The sequence below is a fragment of the Equus caballus genome, chromosome 15 (assembly GCF_041296265.1).
Source record: "Equus caballus isolate H_3958 breed thoroughbred chromosome 15, TB-T2T, whole genome shotgun sequence".
Classification (NCBI taxonomy): Eukaryota; Metazoa; Chordata; class Mammalia; order Perissodactyla; family Equidae; genus Equus; species Equus caballus.
The window spans coordinates 76,238,646-76,259,504 of record NC_091698.1 but is presented as its reverse complement, the minus strand read 5'-3'; the positions used below and the strand labels follow the sequence as shown (position 1 = coordinate 76,259,504).

Here is a 20,859-nt window from a genome sequence, read left to right as displayed (position 1 = left end):
CTTTTTTTTGGTGAGGAAGATTTGCCCTGAGTTAACATCCATGCCAGACTTCCTCTCTCTTGTATGTGGCATGCCTCCACATGGATGATGGGTGGAGGAAGTCCGCACCTGGGATCTGAACCCACGAACCTGGGCTGCCGAAGCAGAGCACATGGAACTTTAACCACTTGGCCACGGGGCCAGCCTCAATATTTACTTTTTTCATTTAAAAATAGTAAAATTGTATTAATAGCTAAAACAAAGGAGTACATTTTTCCCTTGGAATTACAGTCAAATCCTTACCTGTCATTTCAGCCAACATACTGACATTCAGTCAGTCAGTCCCAAAGCCACATGAACTGTTTCAGAGAGAACAGAATTAGGAACTGGCTTCTTTTTCTCCTCTTACTGACTATGGAGACAACCTACCACCTCCCCAGTGGCCTACAATATTTTGAATATGTGAACAATTATGCTGGAACATAGGAATTGATGGAACCCATGACTCCACCAGAGCTGCAGTTCGCATTTCCAGGCCAAGCGGTAGAACGACGCCTGCCTTGGGGAGTGAGAGACGTCCCTCCATTCTTACCCACTGACGGTTAAAAATACAGGCTTTCCATATGAGTAAAAACTTATTTTTTTCATAAAGGGCTTTTATAATTTTATAACTTGACAATAATGAAAATGAAAATGTTGAAAAGAATCTTTAAATTTACTTTAGAACATTTATGTGAAATTTGAAACAGTAAATTTTAACATGTTCTCATGTATTTTTGTTTTTATTGTGCTATGCTTATTTTCAAAGTTCTGTCTCAAATTTCTAAAGTGTTTCATTTTCCTAATTATAAATAAAAAAAACTGGAGCTTCTAAAATTTAAAATAAAATAGACTTTAATGTACCAAACTGGTTTACCTTATACACCTTTACTTTAAATGTTATTTGACAAACATTTAATTGTTGAAATTTGAAAGTGAACATTATTATTATTTAATATTAAACACATTTTATAGAATCAAGCACATGAAATTCTTAACACTTGTATTACCCACCCGTTCGAAAGGACTTACAGAGTTCCTGCTTTATGCAGGGCGGTACAGTCGCTGTCTTGGGACAGACAAAAATGAGAGCCTGTCCCTGCTTTCCAGAAATTCACAGTAGGAGGAGAACAGCCACGCAGGAATAACAGCTCCAGGGCAAACTGGTAAGCGCAATACTGAGGCACTCAACACTGGGAGTACTAGAGGGGAGTTTCGTTCTGAGTGTGAGATGGCAGAACACTATAGAAGTAGCACTGAATCTGAGTTCCGAACATAACTTTGATATGCAAAGTTAGGAGGAAGGAGTTACAGTATGACTCAGCATTTCCACTGCTAGGTGTACACACGAGAGAAATGGAAATATGTCCACGTGACACTTGTACACGAATATTCATAGTAGCATTGTTCATAATAGCAGGAAAGTAGAAACAACCCAAATGTCCATCAACTGTTGAATAAAAAATGTGATATATCCATATAATTGAATATTATTTGCAATAAAAAGGAATGAATTACCGATCCCATATTACAACATGGATGAACCTTGAAAATATATTAAGTGAAAAAGATCACAGATGGTGTGATTCCATTTAAATAAAATGTCCAGAATGGGCATATCTGTAGAGACAGAAAGTAGACTAGTGGTTGCTTAGAGGTGGCGGAGGATGAGAATCACTACTAATGGGCACTGGGTTTCTTTGTGAGCTGACAAAAATGTTTTAAAGTTGCTTGTAGTGATGGTTGCACTACTCTGAATATACTAAATGCCACTGAACTGTATACTTTAAATGGGTGAATTGTATGGTATATGAATTATATTTCAATAAAGCTGTTAAAAAAAAAAAAACGTTGAAAGGAATTTCAGGTAGAAATCGTAGTAGAGAGCATAGAGTGCAAAAGCCTATTCAGGTAACACTGAGCAGACCTGTGCGGCTGGGGTGACTCAGGTAACCATGAACGCAGGTCGCAGGATGGGAGCCTCCACAGGAGCACGGCCCTGCCAACACCTTGACTTTCGCCTGGTGAGACTCCTTTCAGACTTTTCGCCTCCAGAACTAAGAGAATAAATGTGTGTTGTTTTAAGCCACCAAGTTTGTGATCATTTGTTAGAGCAGTCATAGGAAACTAAGACAAGTCTCAATCAAACTAAGCCCTAAAGAGCCACACATATTTCAGAAATAGCCTATTTGCCTCACGGTTTCACCTGTGACACAGTTTTCAGTTAGTCAAGAGTCTAAGCCAATCGTGGGGTCACCCTACATCTCTCAACAGTAGTCCCTTCATCTGAGACCGTTCTGAAGAAATGGAAGATTAGGATACGTCATAGAATCACAGACATTAAGAACTGAATTGATATTTACACACAGAGTAAATATCAAAATGGAGATGTCTGCCATGCTCTGTTCCTTAGCCCTCTTACCTCTATATAATCTCTCCCTTGGAAATCCCTGGATTCAAAGTTAAGCATCCAGGGTTACTTCCAGAGATACATACACATCACTTCTGTGTACGATTCCAATCCATCCTCTCTCTCAAGTTCCTATCCTGCATTCCTGCATTTCCCACAGTCTGCTTACATCTTCACCTGACAGCACCTCAAACTCGGCATCTCCAAATGAGATCCAATATCCAAATGTGCTCCACTTCACCATGTTGACAGATGTATGGTGGCCCCACTATTGGCTTAAATTCTAACTAACTAAAAACTGTGTAATAGGTAAAAGTGTGAGACAAAATATCTCTCACGTACGTTTGGCTCTTTGGGGGTTAATTTGACTGAGACTTCTATTTCCTTTAATGGCATCCTAATCCTGCCACTCACCTTCACACACACCTGGAAGTAATCTCTGACGCTTACCTTTCCCTTAATCTTCATATTCAGTTAGTCCTCTTGGTTCTGTCCCCTCCTATTGCTCAGGCCCTCTTAGGCTCTTGGCCTTCTGGCCTTTCAAATACAGTCTCCTCATGCTCCAGCCCATTCTAAACACACTGTTTCAAAGTACTGGTTTAGTCATACCCCTACTTAGAAAACGAAGACCTCATTTATCACCTTTGGAGGTTGTTAGGGCACCAACTCATTCTAAAGATGAATAAATTAATTATTTATTCCATCTTTCCCAATCAGCTTTAGACAAAGTTCTTCTTTCTACAAGAATCACAGATGATAAATGCAAGAGGTTTGATAGAATCCAAAAGTCACTGTTTTGCAACCCCTAATAAAATAATGGATTCAGGTAACAATCATCAATGGTTGCTCAAACCATTGGGTGAAAGATAGATAGGAAGCTTTATAGTAGATGACACCACTAGAAACCACCGATCAATCCAGACATCACCAACAGTGGAACAACCAGACATCGTGTTCCTCAGGACGTGATGCAAAAGAAAGTATATAGCATCACCTATGGAGTATTCTTGGAAAAAATTTTTGAACCAGAATCAAATCAACCTTCTAGTTCTAACTAGACATCATGTGGATACCGTCAGTCAAAACCTGAACGAAGGAAATTCTACAGGATATATGATCCAGTTCCCTTCTCAAATAACTGGGAAGAGGAAAGAAATTAAAGACAGGGGTCAATGTTATAGAGTAAAAGAGACAGCAACTAAATGCAGTGTTGGATCCTCATTTAAACAACCAGCAGAAAGATATTTTTGAAAGGAAAACTGAATACAGACTGATTATTATATGCTAATTAAGGAAATCATTAATTTTGGCAAGTGACAATGATACCATGGTTTTGTTAAAAAGATCTTATCTGTTAAAGATACATTTTTTCCTGCTTTTTTTTTCTCCCCAAATCCCCCCAGTGCACAGTTGCATATTTTAGTTGTGGGTCCTTCTAGCTGTGGCATGTGGGATGCCGCCTCAGCATGGCCTGATGAGCTGTGCCATGTCTGTGCCCAGGATCCGAACTGGTGAAACCTTGGCTGCCGAAGTGGAGCACGCGAACTTAACCACTTGGCCACGGGGCCAGCCCCTAGAGATACACTTTTAAGGATTTACAAGTAAAATGGTATAATGCCTGAGATTTGCTTTCAAATACCCCAGCAAAAGAAATTGAAAAAAAGGAAGAGGGTAGATATAACAAGAAAGGCAGAATGTTGATAGTTGTTGAAGTTGGGTAATGGGTACAGAGTCTCATTATTCTATCTTGTTTTTGCATGTTTTAACATTAAAACTTATTAAAAGTAAATATGAATAATGTTAAAATTATTCAATATCCCATAATGAAAAGTTAATATGCCAGGAACCTCGTTATGGTGAACACTCAAGTGGGGAATGGACATTGTAAGTTCACGTCTCTAGTGAATGCACCGGATAATGGAGTCTTGGAAAAGATCATATTGAGACTTTTAAACATTTCATCTCCGATACATACACACATATGTGTGTGTATATGTGTGTTTATACATTTATGTGTGTATGTACAAACACACATCTGACTTCATGGACATACATCTTGTGCAGTTGCACAGGTTTCATGTTCAAAAGTGCCCCATGCTTACTTTTTGGACAAAAGCTTCACATTTTCATTTTGCAAGGGGGTCTCACAAATTACATAGCTGGCCCAACACACACACACACACACACACACACACACACACACACATGCTCGCACTTATGTATATGTGAGTGTGTATATATGCTAAATATATCTAACATAACATGTGCTAAGTGTATATGTGTGTTACTATATATGTATTTATGTTAAATATATGTATATTTAGCGTAAAGAATATATGTGCGATTAGTGATAAAAATTTCCTAGAAGGTCTGTTTCTAGTGAAACTAGGTCAAAATAGCTCTTTCAAAATCTCTGTGTTGGGGCCAGGCTGGTGGCATAAGGGTTAAGTTCTGCCACTCCACTCTGGTGGCCCAGGATTTGCTGGTTCGGATCCTGGGTGCGGACCTACACACTGCTCGTCAAGTCATGCTGTGGCGGCATCCCACACAGAAAAACTAGAAGGACTTACAATTAGGATATACAACTATGTACTGGGGCTTTGGGGAGGAAAAAAAAAAGCGGAAGATTTGCAACAGATGTTAGCTCAGGGCCAATCTTCCTCACCAAAAAAACCAAAAACAAAAACAAAAAAACACAACTCTGTGTGTGTGTGTGTTCTAATTAGCAAATAAGATCCCTGGCCTTTGCCCCTCTCATCCTCTGATTAAGAGGATACTTTTTATTTACTATACTTTTGAGGCTGAGAAAATATATACTCACAAATAAATAAAATCTTCTAAGAGATGCTATATTTATTTTGTAACAGTGGAAATATTAAAATGAGAGAAGGTAAAAATAAGGCTACATTGTCACTAATTTGCCACATTCATTAGTTTTTCTTTTGAGTATAGCCTTATTCATTAGATCCAGATAATACTGTTTACAAAATGACTTCTCTCCACCCAGAAAAATTTCAAACCTACAGAAACTTTAAAGAATATTACAAGAAATACTTCTATTCTCTCCACCTAGATTTATCAATTGTTCAGTTGTTAACATTTTGCCATATTTGCTTTCTCTCTTCATATTCACACTGATTTTTGCTGAACATGTGAAAGTTGCAAATATCATGCCACTTCACCCCTAAATATTTCTGCATGCATTGCCTAAGAACAGGACATTTTCCTGCACAACCACAATCATTATCACACATAAGAAAATTAACAATTATTCCATAACGTCCCCTAAGATATAGTCCATACTCAAATACTCTCAATTGTCTCAAAAATGTCTTTCATAGCTATTTGCTTGGTTTTACCCTTTTTTAATATTCAGGATACAATCAAGATTCAAGCATTGCATTTGGTCATCATATCTCTCTAGTTTTTTTTTTATTTAGAATAGTTCCCGTACTTTTTCCTTCTGTGATATTGACTTTCCGAGAAGCCAAAGTCAATTATCTTATAGAATGACTTCATTCAGAATTTGTCTAATAATTTCACCATGATTAAATTCCAGTTAGACACTTGGGGCAAGAAAACTAAAGAGGTGATAGTGTGTAATTTTCACACCCCATCAGGAGGGGCATCAAGTTAGGTTGTCCCACTTTGAGTGATGCTCAATTTCATCCCATAGTTATTGTGGTCCCCAAGAGATCTTTGCACTGTGAAGGTACATCTTCCTCTTTGTAATTTATGTATCATCTGTGGGATTAGATTTAAATCCTTGTGAAGACCCCGTTTCCCAACATCTTGTCAACCAAGAGTTTTAGCATCCATTGGTGAACCCTGCTTTAATCAAACACTGTCTTGGGAGCTGCAAACCGTATTAAGTGCTCTTAGTAACACCTTTAAGAAATAGCCATAACTCTTTATAAAAGTATTTTCTCTTACTGCGATTTTTCTGCTTAGCCTAAATTTGGCTCATTTTAAAAACTGTAAAATTACATGACAGTTTTAGCGTGGTAGCTGGTTGCTGTAAAGTTTAAATTAGCCCCCAGGTTCTTCTAAGATATAGCCCAAATCATCTTCTGGCCTTCTCTACAGCAATTCAGGGAAACAAATTAGTATACCCATGTTCCTCAAATGCAGCTTTTCCAGAACTCAAGCCATGCCCCTTGCCCAGACTGCCCAAATGGCCTCCTCTCTACCCACCTAAACTGCTCGCATCCTTGGAAGTCTCCCCGAGCCCTGTGCCGCAATACCGCAGAAGGTGAGCTCACCCCTCCAGACGGACTACTTTCTGTGCTTAGCTACTACCTTACAGCAGAGTTATTATCTCTATAAAGTGTCTGTTATAACAGATACAAAATGTATTTAAGATAAAAAGAACTATGCAGCAAACGCTAGTGGAATCAATATCCAGTTTAAGAAAAAAAAGTTAACTGTTACCTTTGAAGTCCCCAGTCACATCACTGCCATCCCTCCTCAGAGATAACCATGATCAGAATCTAATATTTCTCCTTCTCTTCCTTCATTTCATTGTTTTACCACATCTGGTTGGACTCCTGAAGACTATTTCATTTAGCATGAAATGAACCTTATGTAAATGGAATCATTCTGTATATATTTTCTGTAACCTGCTTTGTTTGCGTAACATGATGCTCTTGGGAGATGTATCATGTTATTGCATTTAGCTGTAAGTCATTCATTTTCACTGCTATATAGTATCCCAATGTGTGAATATAATACAATTTATGGGTCCATTCTTTTTGTGATGGACATTAGGATTGTTTCCTGTTCTTTCAGCTATTATAAACAGGGTTTCTATGAAAATTCTTGTAGGAATGGAACTGATGGCTTTGAGGGTACATACACCTTCAACTTTACTGGTAATATCAAATTGTTTTCCAAAGTGATTGTATATCACTTATCTTTTCATGGGTACCATATTTCTCCAACTGGCCTGTTAGCCACCTAAGACAGGAAAAGACCTTACATTTTTTGGCCTGGAAACAATGGACATTTAATAAATATTATTAATTGGTTTATCAATTGACACTAAAAAAAATTTGAGGGATTTTTTTTTCTCATCTTCATAATAAGGAGATGCACCAGGAAAAAGTCAAACCTAAGAATGTTTTTGAAGTCAAAAAATGCAAACGTTCCTGCAAATGTAGTAAAAAAATTAAGGGAAAAATGAAAACAGAAGGTAAATACCTAGGCACATGTGTGTGGTGATGCATGGTAATTAGTCTTTGGGTGGTGAACATGATGTAATCTACACAGAAATCGAAATATATAACAGTGTACACCTGAAATTTATATAATGGTATAAATGAATGTTACCGCAATTAAAAAAAATCATAATGTAGGGTTAAAAAAAAGAGGAAGAAGGTAAATACCATCGACATTCCCTAGTAGATTTTAGACAGTTACAGGAAAATCAAAGATCAGAAGCAGGATACTTTCTTAGAAGGGCTCTAACATGAAGTTGGTTTCTTTTTCCCTGTACCATTCTTTTTCACTGTATCCTTCTTCCATTCCTTCAACGTCCACAGTATTGAAAATGTCTCAGGTCGTTCCTTGGGATCTTTGGAGACTAATTTCTGTAGAAGAATTTTCTGTAATAACAGTAAGAGTCAACATTAATAAATAAAACATTGAAATAAACAAAATTCTGATTATTTTCAAGTGCTTACTTCTCTCTTATCAAATACATTTGAGAAGATGCCAGCCTTTAGCTTTTCCAAGATCTGAAAATAAAACATATATATATTTGTCAGGAAATTTATTCACTTGGGAGGAAAAACAAACTTAGGAAGCACTAAAAGTTGGAGATACCCTAAATCTAGGATATTTCCAGATCTTTGGAAGTCACTAGCCAAGAAGCAAGCAGGACTCCCCTCCCCCACCCCATCCTAATAACCATCCTTAACATTACAACATGTGGAAGTCTTAAAAGCATCATATGCATTATCTCCCTTCATTCTTTTTGGAACCCTGTGTGATAGGTATTTCCATTATCCATTTTTTTTACAGAACAGAAGCCTGTTGATGCCAGGCAAGTCCCCTTTACTGAGCTTCAGACTAGGATATCTAGTTACCTAATACCTTTAGTGGCTCCCAACTGTCTCCACAAGAAAGTCTGTATTCTTGCCTTAATTTAGCCCCAGCATGTCTTCCCAGTGCCTTCAACGACCACTTCCTTGTAACTTACACATTCCAACAAGAAGGACACTGCCTGCTATTCCCAAACACTCTGCACATGCCTTTCTCTATGCTGGAATTACCTTCTTTCCATTTTGGACTATTAGAAGCCAACCACTCCTTCAGACCCAGCTTAAACGCCTTCATGAAACCTAAATCCCCACAGCTGGAAACATCTTCCTCCTAGCTGCCTCCATAAGACTTCATGCCTTCTCACAAAACACTTAGGGCATTTTCCATTTTTTTTTTTTTTTTTAAAGATTGGCACCTGAGCTAACCACTGTTGCCAATCTTTTTTTTTTTTCTTCTTCTTCTTCTTCTTCTCCCCAAAGCCCCCAGCACATCATTGTATATTCTAGTTGTAGGTCCTTCTGGCTCTGCTATGTGGGACACCACCTCAGCAGGGCCTGATGAGCGGTGCCATGTCCACACCCAGGATCCGATCCAGCAAAACTCTGGGCCGCCGAAGCAGAGTGTGCGAACTCAACCACTTGGCCACAGGGCAGGCCCCAGCATTTTCTTATACTATTTTTCCTTCGAGAATATAAGCTCCTTGAGAACAAGGCTTCTTAGTTTTTATAACCCTTGTAACACTTAGCACAGTGTCTTATGCAAAGCAATCAATAAAATTTTACTGACTCAAATAGGGAGAAATAGCTACAGTTTTATAACATATACACATCTTCCAAAGAAGACCAAAATTTTCGGTCTTTAACAAAGTTTTGCTTGCCCAAACATGAAAGAGATAAAATCCACATTTCATTTGCATTCAACACTAATACGTCCAAGCCTACACTCAAAGGAGTGCAATAACTGTCTGCAGCTGCACTTTGAAGATGACAGCCAATGGTCTTTTGCTGCTGCTGCTGCTTCTTTTTTTTTTTTTTTTTGGTGAGGAAGATTGGCCCTGAGCTAACATCTGTTGTCAATCTTCCTCTTATTTTTTTCTCCCCAAAGCCCCAGTACATAGTTGTATATCTTAGTTGCAAGTCCTTCTAGTTCCTCTATGTGGGATGCTGCCTCAGCATGGCTTGATGATGGTGTGTAGGTCTGCACCCAGGATCCAAACCGGTGAACCCCAGGCTGCCAAAGTGGAGTACGCGAACCCAACCACTACATCCCTGGGCCGGCCCCAATTGCTTAACTCTTTCTGTGAGATTATTTACCTCAACTGTTTCTCTAGCAGTGGGACATATGTAAAGAAGCTCTGCAAGAATTACTCCCAAAGCATAGATGTCCACTTCATTTCCATATACTTCTGAAGAAATCTAAAGAGATCAAGATATATTTACATCCGTTACTCACCTGATATAAATATCTACGCCTTCTGAAGCCAAAGAAGTTATTTGACCAAAATATCTTTCATCATACAACAATGTGTACTTGTTAGCAAGATCTGTGGAGTCTGACTGCCCAGGTTCAAATCTCCATCACTAAATATCTGAAACACCTGTGTAAATTAACCGTCAAGGTGGGAATAATCTTAACCATAAAATGAAAATAACAATAGTTTCAACCTCAGAGTTTGTGGGGTTAAATGAGAGGCAGCAGGTGAAGCAGTTAAAACAGTTCTCAGTCAGTGATTTGCATGCAAATGTTCATAGAAGATTGATTCATAATATTCCATAACTGGAAGCAATCCAAATGTCTAGCAACAGGAGAATGATAAACAAATTGTGGTATATTCATAAAACAGAAGAATACTTAAAAAGGAATAATCTGCTGGTATAAACAACAACTAGAGGTTCTCCAACAGACTCTACTTTGAGTGAAATCATCAAATACAAAAGAATATATGCTGCTTGATCCCATTCATATGAAGCTCAACAATAGGGAAAAGCAATCAATGGTGATAGAAATCAGAGCACTGGCTGCTTTGGGGCAAGGATTGACTGGAAAGGGCCTGAGGGAATTTTCTTGGGTGAGGAAAATGTTCTCCATTTTCATAGGCTTGTGGATTTCACAGGTATATACCTTTGTCAAAACTAAAAATGTACATTTAAGATCTGTGCATCTTATGGTATACAAATTGACCCCTAATAAAATGTTTTTCCATTAAAAAATCACTAAAAAAATAAAAAGCACAAGATGAATGATTTTTTCAAAAATATTCTTAGGGGGATAATATAGGATGCAGGAGATAGTTTTAAAAGTGGGTTAAAAGGGAGCCCTTAGCCTCCTACTGTCTTCTACTTTCACACTCCACAAAAAACTTAAATTATGTTTTTACGCCAAATGATCCCCAAAGGGAAGAAGAGATCAGTTCCTCTCCATTCTAGACTCTCAAAACATCAAAAAGATGAAAAATAGACAATAAGCAATCAACCAAAAGAATTTAAACTATTAGAGTAATGAGTCTATATATAAGACAAGCATTGACAAATCAATAGCTGTACAGCCATGCTTGTGGCGGCATTATTCGCAACAGCCAAAAGGGCGAAGCAACCCAAGCATCCATCAATGGATGAGCAGATGAACAAATTTGGTGTATCCATACAATGGAATATAACTCAGCCTTTAAAAAAAGGAAATTCTGACACATGCTACAACATGGATGAACCTTGAGGACATTATGCTGAATGAAATAAGCCAGTCACAAAAGGACAAATACTGTATGATTCCACTTATACGAGGAACTTAAAGCAGTCAAATTCATAGAGATAGGAAGTAGAATGGTGGTTGCCAGGGGCCAGGGAGAGAGGGCTATGGGGAGCCTTTCACTGGATCCAGAGTTTCAGTTTTACCAGATGAAAAGGGTTCTGTGGATGGATGGTGGTGATACTAGCACAACAATGTGAATGTACTTAATGCCACTAAACTGGACACATAAAAATGGTTAAGATGGTAAATTTTATGTTATGGGTATTTTACCACAATGATAAATAAATACAGTCATGTGTCACTTAATGACAGGCATACATTCTGAGAAATGTGTAGTTAGGCAATTTCATCCTTGTGCAAACATCAGAGTGTACTTACGCAAACCAAGATGGTATAGCCTACTATACACCTAGGCTATATGGTACTAATCTGATGGGACTAATCTTATGGGACTAATCTTATGTATATGCTGTCTGTTGTTGGCCAAAAAGTTGTTATGTGGCACGTGACTGTAAATATATTTTAAAAATCAATAGCCTCAGTAAAACCAATTGGATACAAGGAGTCCCATTTTATTAATTTTTTTAATTAATTTTCTTTTTGTCTTGAGGAAGATTGGCCCTGAGCTAACATCTGTGCCAGTCTTCCTCTAGTTTGTATGTGGGATGCTGCCAGAGCACGGCTTGATGAGTGGTGTGTAGGTCCACACCTGGGATCCAAACCAGCAAACCCCAGGATGCTGAAGCAGAGCATGCGAATTTAACCACTATGCCACTGGGCCAGCCCCCAAAGAGTCTCATTTTAGTAGCAAAACACTATAGTACATATTTAGGAAAAAACTTTAAAAATACATACCAATATGAAAATTAATTCAAGCTAGACTAAAGTATTAGCAAAAACACAAAATACGTTTATAATCTTGTGATAGGAACAGCCTCCAAAATAAAAATGAGAAACCCAGTAGCCACAAGGAAAATATTGATAAACGTGACAACTTAAAAGCTTCTATGCCACATTATAAACAGAGAAATAACAAGTAACAATCAAGGAGAAATTTTCTATAATGTAGTTACCAGACACGGAATCAATATCCAAAACATATAAAGATTCCTTACAAATAAATTAGAAAAAGATAACCTAACTAAGAAAAGTAAGGAAAGGATAGGAATAGAGAATTTACAGAAAAATTGTAAGTAAACATGGAAAGATGGCCTACCTTCTCAAAATCTGGAAAAAGCAAGCTAAAACAGCAAGACACTCCTCATTTATCACACTGGCCCAAACTGTAGTCTGACAGTACCCTAGTCTAATTGAGATGTGAGAGCAAAAGCAGCACTCTCCTATACTTTGGTAGGAAAGCACAGCAGAATCACTTTTTTTGGATCACAATTTGGCAATATTTACCAAGTTTGAAATGCACTTGTCATTCTATTCAATAATTTCACTTCAAGGAATCTATCATAGATTATCACAGAAATATTTGTTTTTAGACTCAAAGATAAGGAGGAAGACATATAACATGTCTATAAACGTAAAAAGTTGGAAACAACCTAAATAAATATCCATCAATAAGGAAATAGTTAAGTAAATTATGATACATCTATACTTGGCATACAATACAATTGTTAAAAAGAATGTGTCAGATTTATCGGTGCTGATATGAAAAAATTATGATACACTGTCGAGTGGAAAAAATCAAATCACAAAAGAACATTATAATAACCTTGTAAAAATGTATTTAGGAATATTTTTCTGAAAAAATTGTGTAAATATATATTTGTGTTTGCATATTTTATAACTCACAGAAAACGATCTAAAAGGATAAACAAACTCTAGTGAGGAGAGTAGACGCAATGAAGGTTAAGGGAAACTTTCCATTTTTATTTTATATACATCTGTACTGTTTTAATTTTATAAGAGGTATCTACTAATTTTATAATTTAAAAAAATGAAGGAAGTAAAAAAGTACATAGAAAGGAAGGCGACCTCACCTGTTCTGGGCTCATGTATCGCTTAGTTCCCCTATTACTTGTCCGCTTGTCATCATATTTCAGGGATGTTACGAGTCCAAAGTCTCCAATCTTTATATGTTTTGCATCTACTAAAAATATGTTACTTGGCTATGGGAAAGAAACAGATATTTAATTTATAGGTACCAATTTCACAGACTATTATCACATATACAAATCATATTTAGCAACAGCTATTTTGATATTTACCTATAAGGCATTTCCCCTCACACAGGTAGCCCAAAACAGCAAATTTAATATCACTGGTCTTTAAAAGGCCAGCTGAGGAAGTAAGGACTTGAGTTATGAGCAGAGAAGGCTTGCGGCAGAACTGCCTGCAAACACCTTAAGAGCTGTTAAGTGGAAAGTGGATTCACTCTGCATGGTCCCAGGGGGCGGATCCAGGAAGAGAGGGCGGAAATGGCCAAAAGATTTGCTTTAATATATCCTAATATACTAATAGTGTGGCCCAAAGAATGAGAGTTCAAGAGTTCCCCATCCCAGGGTGTATTCAAGACCGGGTTGGACACACACTTGGTGGAAATGTTGCAAATATGAATCCAGGATTTGATGGGGATTGAAGTAGACACCCTTAAAATCCCTTCCTATTTTGGGATTGTCAGAATGGGTCTCTTCTCAATAATGTTGCAGAATATCCTGTGCAGAATTTCCCCTGGGGGCTTACTTGATGTCAATTTCTCGAGGCCTCTGACAACTTCTTCACAAACATACCCCCTCTATCCTTGAAGGCATACCTAGTTAACTGGAAGCTGATAACTAGCACCGAAGTATTTTTTCCATGTAATTCTTTAAGCAAGTTGAAAATTTTTTAAAAAGGAAGAACAGAATAAGGGCTGTTCACCCTCTTCCACAGCTTTCTAGAAGGTATTGACCAATATCCTAAAAACCATGTAAACAGGAAGGTTGGTGATGAGGAAATTAACATTTTGCCATTCTTGAAAAGGTTACACTTTCACTATAATGTTGGGCTAGTCATTCACACACAGACTCTAAGAGAGAACACTTAGGAGACCGCCTAGTGAAGGAAGTGAGAGAGAAGAGACCATCAGCCCAGGAAGACTGAAAGAGGAGCTTCCAAGAGGCCGGGGGAACAGGCCCATGCAGAAATTAGCAGTCAGGTTAGAACAATTACCAGTTAGATTGGAAGCTAATGCCAATAATACAAATAGAAAGCTGTAGATGTGTGTGGGGTGAGTGTGGAGGGAAAATGCGCCTAGGCAATTCTCAAGTTATAATGTAGGAAGACGTTGGGTTTGCAAGTGTAACTACTAGTCCCACACAAGGCTGTAACCCTACTCTGAGAAACAGGAGGCTGCATTTACGATGCTGTCTAAATATATGAGCTAGATGACACTAACCAAAATATCAGATTGCTTGTTTATAGCTCATTAAAAAGAAAAAGAATAATAATGCTGCATTTTGTCTAATCAGTTATGGTATAATTAGGCAAAATGTTAGGTTGTAGAGCATAAAAAAAGGTGCAAATTTTATATAGGAGGTACAGGAACAAGGTCTGATGCTCAGGCGAGGGCTGACCAGGGAGCCTGAGCCTATTAGGAGACTGAACTTCTTCAGACAGTAAGCCCTCACTCCAGAAACCTCTATGTCCCTCACCAATGTCTTTGGCCTTCTTAAGATTCTGACAAGAAGCGGTAAACACTGGTAGACTTTATACAATAGGGGCTTCATTGGGTAAAGACTATTTTCTGGCAAAGCCACCTACAGCTGGTATTTTGCAAAGCATCACAAAAAAAGTGCACCCCTTCATTTGCATCTTCTCTCAGGTGCCAGAAAGCAACAACTGTTGTTTTGTATAGCAGGGAAGCTATAGAAGTTGTAGAAGGTGAAAAAGCCTCTCCGGTTTTAAGTCTGACTGCAGACATAGCAACTGTAGCCAGAAAGCGAATATTCTCCGCCAACAGACACAAGAAAAGATCACTCTATGTCACGAGGCACAGGCAGTGTGGGACACAGAAGAGACTTGGCAGATGAGGTGATAGGAGAAAGGGGGATCCAGTCAGCACCTGTCAGAATTGCACTAATTCATGCTGAGAAGGGCCTGGGAGTTAAGACCCAAACTTCTGTATTTATTCGCAAATTGTATGAAGAGATAATTATGTTTAATTTCTTATTTAATTCTCTGTATGATTTATTTAAAAGCGAAGGTTTAGCCATTCTAAACATGATCTTTTGAACACAGTCCTTAAAACGTTCCAACTTGAAAGAACATCTTCAGATATTGTTAAAGACAGTGGAACCACGTGAACTCCAACATGAAGGCATCAGGCATCCAGGCCCAGGGCAGGCCAAGGACGCGATACCTTTTAAGGGCCACTTACTCCTAGCTAGGCCCAACAAACAACTATATGCATGGGCAGTTATTTTTCTCAAGAAACTTTTTGCTTCGTTCCCCGTTCCTAGCTGGAACAGGTTGGGTATGGGCAAGGTGCTTCTGCCTGATCCAGAGTGATCAGGAAAGGCTAGATAAAGGAATTGGGACCAAAGGGGACAGGAAGAAGAGTGTTCCATGCAAGAACATGAGCAAAGGTTCAGGGAAAGTATTCAGCATGGCTGGTTTGTGATGAAAGTAGGCAAATCACAGGGACTCCAGCATGGAGGAGAGACTGTGAAAAGCTGCTCTGTCTCTCTTCTTTCATTCTGATGACAAGGAAAAAGGGGGAAACTGCTCATTTAGGCCATGAAAGAAGCTAGGGAACCAGAAGAAAATGAAAATATGAAGGTATGCTACATGTTCCAAGGTTTAGATTACTATAATTTACAATCATAGGACAGAGATGTCTAACCAAATGCCAAGAAAATTCTAGACTCTGGACCCAATAGCTGTGACTGCCCTTAAGAGTGATGAGTGAGGGATTAGGAAAACCATGTTCCCAAAGCCATAGTCACCAGCATCCCTTATGCCTCTCAGACCAGCCTGAGTAGCAGGAGAGGCAGGGGGAGAGCAGCCAGTTGGCTATACCAGCCACAATAGTTATTTGCACAGAAATGGTCAATAACTAAAGCTGTAAGTGTTTGCGAGGAGGGTGTGACTATCAGCCAAACAGGACCAGAAGTGAATGAGCTTCTTCCTACAGAGCTCCATGTCTTGATAAGTTCACCTGCCCTGGAGATCTTCTGAGTGGTGCTATGGACTGGTATTTCGGGCAAGTTCTAGGTCCATTCTACCCTTAGAGGATCAGAGATACTATTTCCTCATGACTGTCAATCAATTGTAAAACTAGAGAAGACATATTTATATTTTTTTTAAGATTTTTTTTTTTCCTTTTTCTCCCCAAAGCCCCCCGGTACATAGTTGTATATTCTTAGTTGTGGGTCCTTCTAGTTGTGGCATGTGGGACGCTGCCTCAGCGTGGCTGGATGAGCAGTGCCATGTCTGCGCCCAGGATTTGAACCGACGAAACACTGGGCCACCTGCAGCGGAGCCCAACCACTTAACCACTTGGCCACGGGGCCGGCCCTGAGAAGACCTTTTAAAATGACTAAATCACATTTATCAATTTCTAACAAAGTAGATTTTCCACTTACCTTAAGGTCTCTATGAATTAATTCTTTTGAATGTATATAATCTACTCCTGTAGTTATTTGTTCAAAAAATTCCAAAGACAATTGTTTATCTGTTTCCTGGCCTCTTCTATTGTCGATCCATTGCTCTAACGTCCCCTTATTACAGAATTCCATTTGGATGAAAAGGCAGTCAGTCTTTGATCTAGAGATAAAATTCACAGTATGTTAGAAGTAGCAATAAAAATAAAAATTTTCGTAAAAAAAAATTTATACAAAATACATTTTTTTAAATTACACCTTCTCAAGAATCCCCAAAATGTCTCAAAATAGAAAACTAAATATAATATATAAATTTGAATCAAAAGAAAATAAACCATTTTTTAAAAATTTTTTATTTATTTACTTTTTTTGGGGACGATTAGCCCTGACCTAACATCTGCTGCCAATCCTCCTCTTTTTGCTGAGGAAGACTGGCCCTGAGCTAACATCCATGCCCATCCTCCTCTATTTTGTATGTAGGACACCTGCCACAGCATGGCTTGACAAGCAGTGCGTAGGTCTGCACTTGGGATCCAAACTGGTGAACCCCAGGCCGCCAAAGCAGAGCATGTGAACTTAACTGCTGTGCCACCAGGCTGGCCCCAAACGATTTTTTATTTAAATCATAAGTTCCCTGATGTCCAGAGCTTTATTTGTTTAGCTAATTTATGAAGTATGAGCCTGTCCATTCTTTAATGCTGAAGGTCCTTGATCATCTTTGCTAATAGATAAGAATAGGAGCATTAATATAATGGAATTGCAGAAAACTAAATTTCATTTTTACATAATTTTGAAACATTTTAATTTACCACGGGTCTACTGAGCATCTATTTTGTGAAAGGCACACAAAAGGCACCTAGAAATAAGAAAATGAGTTACACCTTATCCTTGCCATCATGGAAATTAATAGAAGAGAGGTAAAGGAAAAAAAAAACACCTAAAACAATAGTATAAGAATAGATACTCTAAGAGAAGTGCCAAAAAACTGCTATGAGATATAACCGAGAGGACTGATTTTGCTAACCATATTTTATTTTTTTTCTGAACTAAGTTGGCCTTAATATTAATTGATGTTCTTTGAACATATGTTGGCAAAACAGAAAGAAGTAGCCAAGAATTTGCTGAAAGCTGAAGAAGTCCTGTATGCTGATGGTCAATGACTCCTCCAACTGATGATAAAGTTCTCAATTACACGGGGTGGAGATGGGGCTGGAGTCAGGAGATGATGAATGAACTGGTCCTCAATGGCCTCAGGATTTCAGTCAGGACCGTCCCCAAGAAACGCTGGGTGATTTTCAAAGGGAGATTCCAGCTCTTTAGAACCCTCCAGTCCTTTGGAAGTGGCATGCCAGAGACAAAACATGCGTGATGCAAAGTGGGGTGCCCCCATCACAGTTGATGGTCTTAAAATTATTTCACTGTCCACAACCCCACCATAAGTGGTTGTAATTACACTCGAAAGAGATCCCTTCACGACACCCCACCAATCAGACGCCTGTGAGCGGGGACAGAGAAGTGTTGGCAGCTCAGGAGGGAACTTCCATTTGCAGCATCTACAATATGCTCAAACCTTCTTCACAAGACTGCATTTATAGCCTAGACTGCAGTCGGGGCACTTGAGCAAGCCTATCTATGAAACACTGGAGTCAGGAAAGCAGCTGAGGACAACAAAAAAGTTTTTTTCAGGCAAGTTTGGAGCAAGAAAAAGATTACTCATTGTCTCCTTACCTGCAGAATGAAGAGGTAGCAGTGTCTCAGTGTTTGTGGTTGTGATTATTAAAGAATTAGTGGCCTTATCTGCTGGCCCCCACACAGTAAACAACAGTTTCCATCATCCTATTATGGCTAAGAGAATTTCTTTTTAGTTACCTTGAAAGATTTATGCTTTCCTCAGGATCATAATCATTCCCAACCCAACAATTATAGTAGTGAACAATATTTGGATGATCAAGCTCTGCCAAAGCTTTCACTTCACGCTCTGCCTTCTTTCTTAAAAAAAAACAGAGAACATAAAAGTGTCGGTATACATCCCTGATAACAACTACAAACACCTCAACAGAAGACAACTATCCACACTCCCTCAGCAGACAGTCGCTATGGTTCCCATACCCAGGGTTTTAGAATGAAAGCCAAGGAGACTCAAAAGGAAAAAGTGACCATACAGAAAAAATACGGCTGTTCTCACTCTCAAAAGAAAAAGGAGTGACTTAATTAATTCCAAACATCAGACAACTTAAAAGTCATCTGTAGTAGTCCTTGAAATGCCAGGGATACAATTTTTGGTAGCTAATTCATCCATTACGTTTTGTTTAAACTTGTGTTAAAATCACTTTGGATTTCATAAGCAAATCCCATTTGGGCAGCAAGGGTTGGTAGCCCAGGCAGCATGAAGAACCTAATCCAAAATTTTCAATGTGTGTCAAAAATATACAAAGGGGATAATCTATGCAAAGCAACTGAGACTTCGCAGCACATGTGGGAGCTCTACATGCATGCGCAGTCAAGAGCTAAGACAATTCTATGCTAAGTGGAGGAAATCAATTTGAGATTTCAAGGACGAGAGAGGAAAAGCAAACATTCTACAATTTGATTTTTTCATCTGAAAAGTTCTATATGACATAAGATTTGTAAAAAGAAAGAAATTTTTCATACATCCACAATCCTAACAATCAGTTATTATTTTAGATTATTTCTTATAGTCTTTCTTCATATACATTTTTATATATTTGTAATTAGAGTATATAATTTTATCCTATTATTTTTCACATAACATGCTATCTTTACAATTTTCCTTGCTGTTTCAATCTGTATAAGCATCACGTATAAACTTTTTAATGTAAGATTTCAAAAGTATAAAAAAGAAGAGCAGATAGTATAATGAACCCTACCCAGCCAGCACTGTTTCATCAGATGAAACAGTTATTAACTCCTGGCCAATCTTGCCTCATCTATTCTTTTATCCACTTCCTCAACATCCCCTTGATTATTCTGAAGCAACTCCAGCATCATATCATTTCATTTGTAAATATTTTCAGTACATAACCTTCATTTTTAATGACTGCAAAACAGCCATTGATCAGGAGGAAGAACAAAACATTCTTAATCATTTCTTTATTGTTGGACATTTTGTTCTAATTTTTCACTGTTATAAATGACTCTGTGATTTATATCTTCTTATATAGTTTTTTCCATAATATGGATAATCTCCTTAGAATAGGTTCCCAGACAGGAAACCCATGGGTCAAAGTATATAAACATTTTTATGGATCCAGATTAATATTTACAAGCGTATTTTTAACTGTGTTGTACCAATTTATGAAACCACTAGAAATGTCCAAGACATTGCACTCTTATCATCATCAAGCATTACCATTAAATAAAAAATGCTATGGAATGGAAGGAACAGTACTTCACTCCTGACAAGCAAAACAATGGAGAAGGAAAAAGACTTGTTTTGATGCCAAGTAGGTATAAGGATATTTCAAGTGCAAGGTAGTGTCCATGGGATAGAAAGCGGGTTTGTTTGATTGGGATCAAGAGCACCCAGGACTCCATGCCTGCTTCTCCTTTGCTCATGTCATTTTCCTTCTCCTTCTCTAGTCCTTGAGGGATGTCTGGCCAAGTTACACATGGAAATTGCCAGAAATCAACAAGCAAGATTGGTGAACACGTGATTTAAGATCTCCTTCCTAGGTGTTTTCTTTGCTGAAGGAGATCTATTATCTGGTAAGGTAGGGGATGGGCAGATAACACATAAACAAACATGGAAAGCAATGGGTTATAATGGGAACACAGTGGACTGGCATTCCAGAGGATGAGTTCTATATCTCTACCTGCTACCACAGTAGATAGTATTCAAAGATGGTCACCATCAATTCCTTCCCTTCCCATACGTGCATCCACGCCTCAGATTGAGAGGTAGAGTTTATTTGTTCCACCCCACCCCAGCCTTGAATCTCAGCTGGCCTTAGTGACCTATTTAACCAACATAATACAGAGAAAGTGACATTCTGGAATTTCTGAGACTAGGTCAAAAGTAGCCTTTGC

At 38.3% G+C, this 20,859-nt stretch overlaps 1 protein-coding gene across 1 annotated transcript in view; it reads right to left on the bottom strand.

Annotated features, from left to right (window-relative positions):
* Window positions 1-7,342: 7,342 nt before the first annotated feature.
* Window positions 7,343-20,859, bottom strand: part of EIF2AK2 (eukaryotic translation initiation factor 2 alpha kinase 2) — a 32,430-nt gene continuing 18,913 nt past the window's right edge. The window contains 6 exon segments of the mRNA NM_001143800.2: window positions 7,343-8,031; window positions 8,110-8,163; window positions 9,784-9,885; window positions 13,210-13,338; window positions 16,795-16,975; window positions 18,682-18,801. Of these exon segments, the coding sequence (NP_001137272.1) occupies window positions 7,891-8,031; window positions 8,110-8,163; window positions 9,784-9,885; window positions 13,210-13,338; window positions 16,795-16,975; window positions 18,682-18,801 (727 nt within the window). The 3' untranslated portion in view covers window positions 7,343-7,890.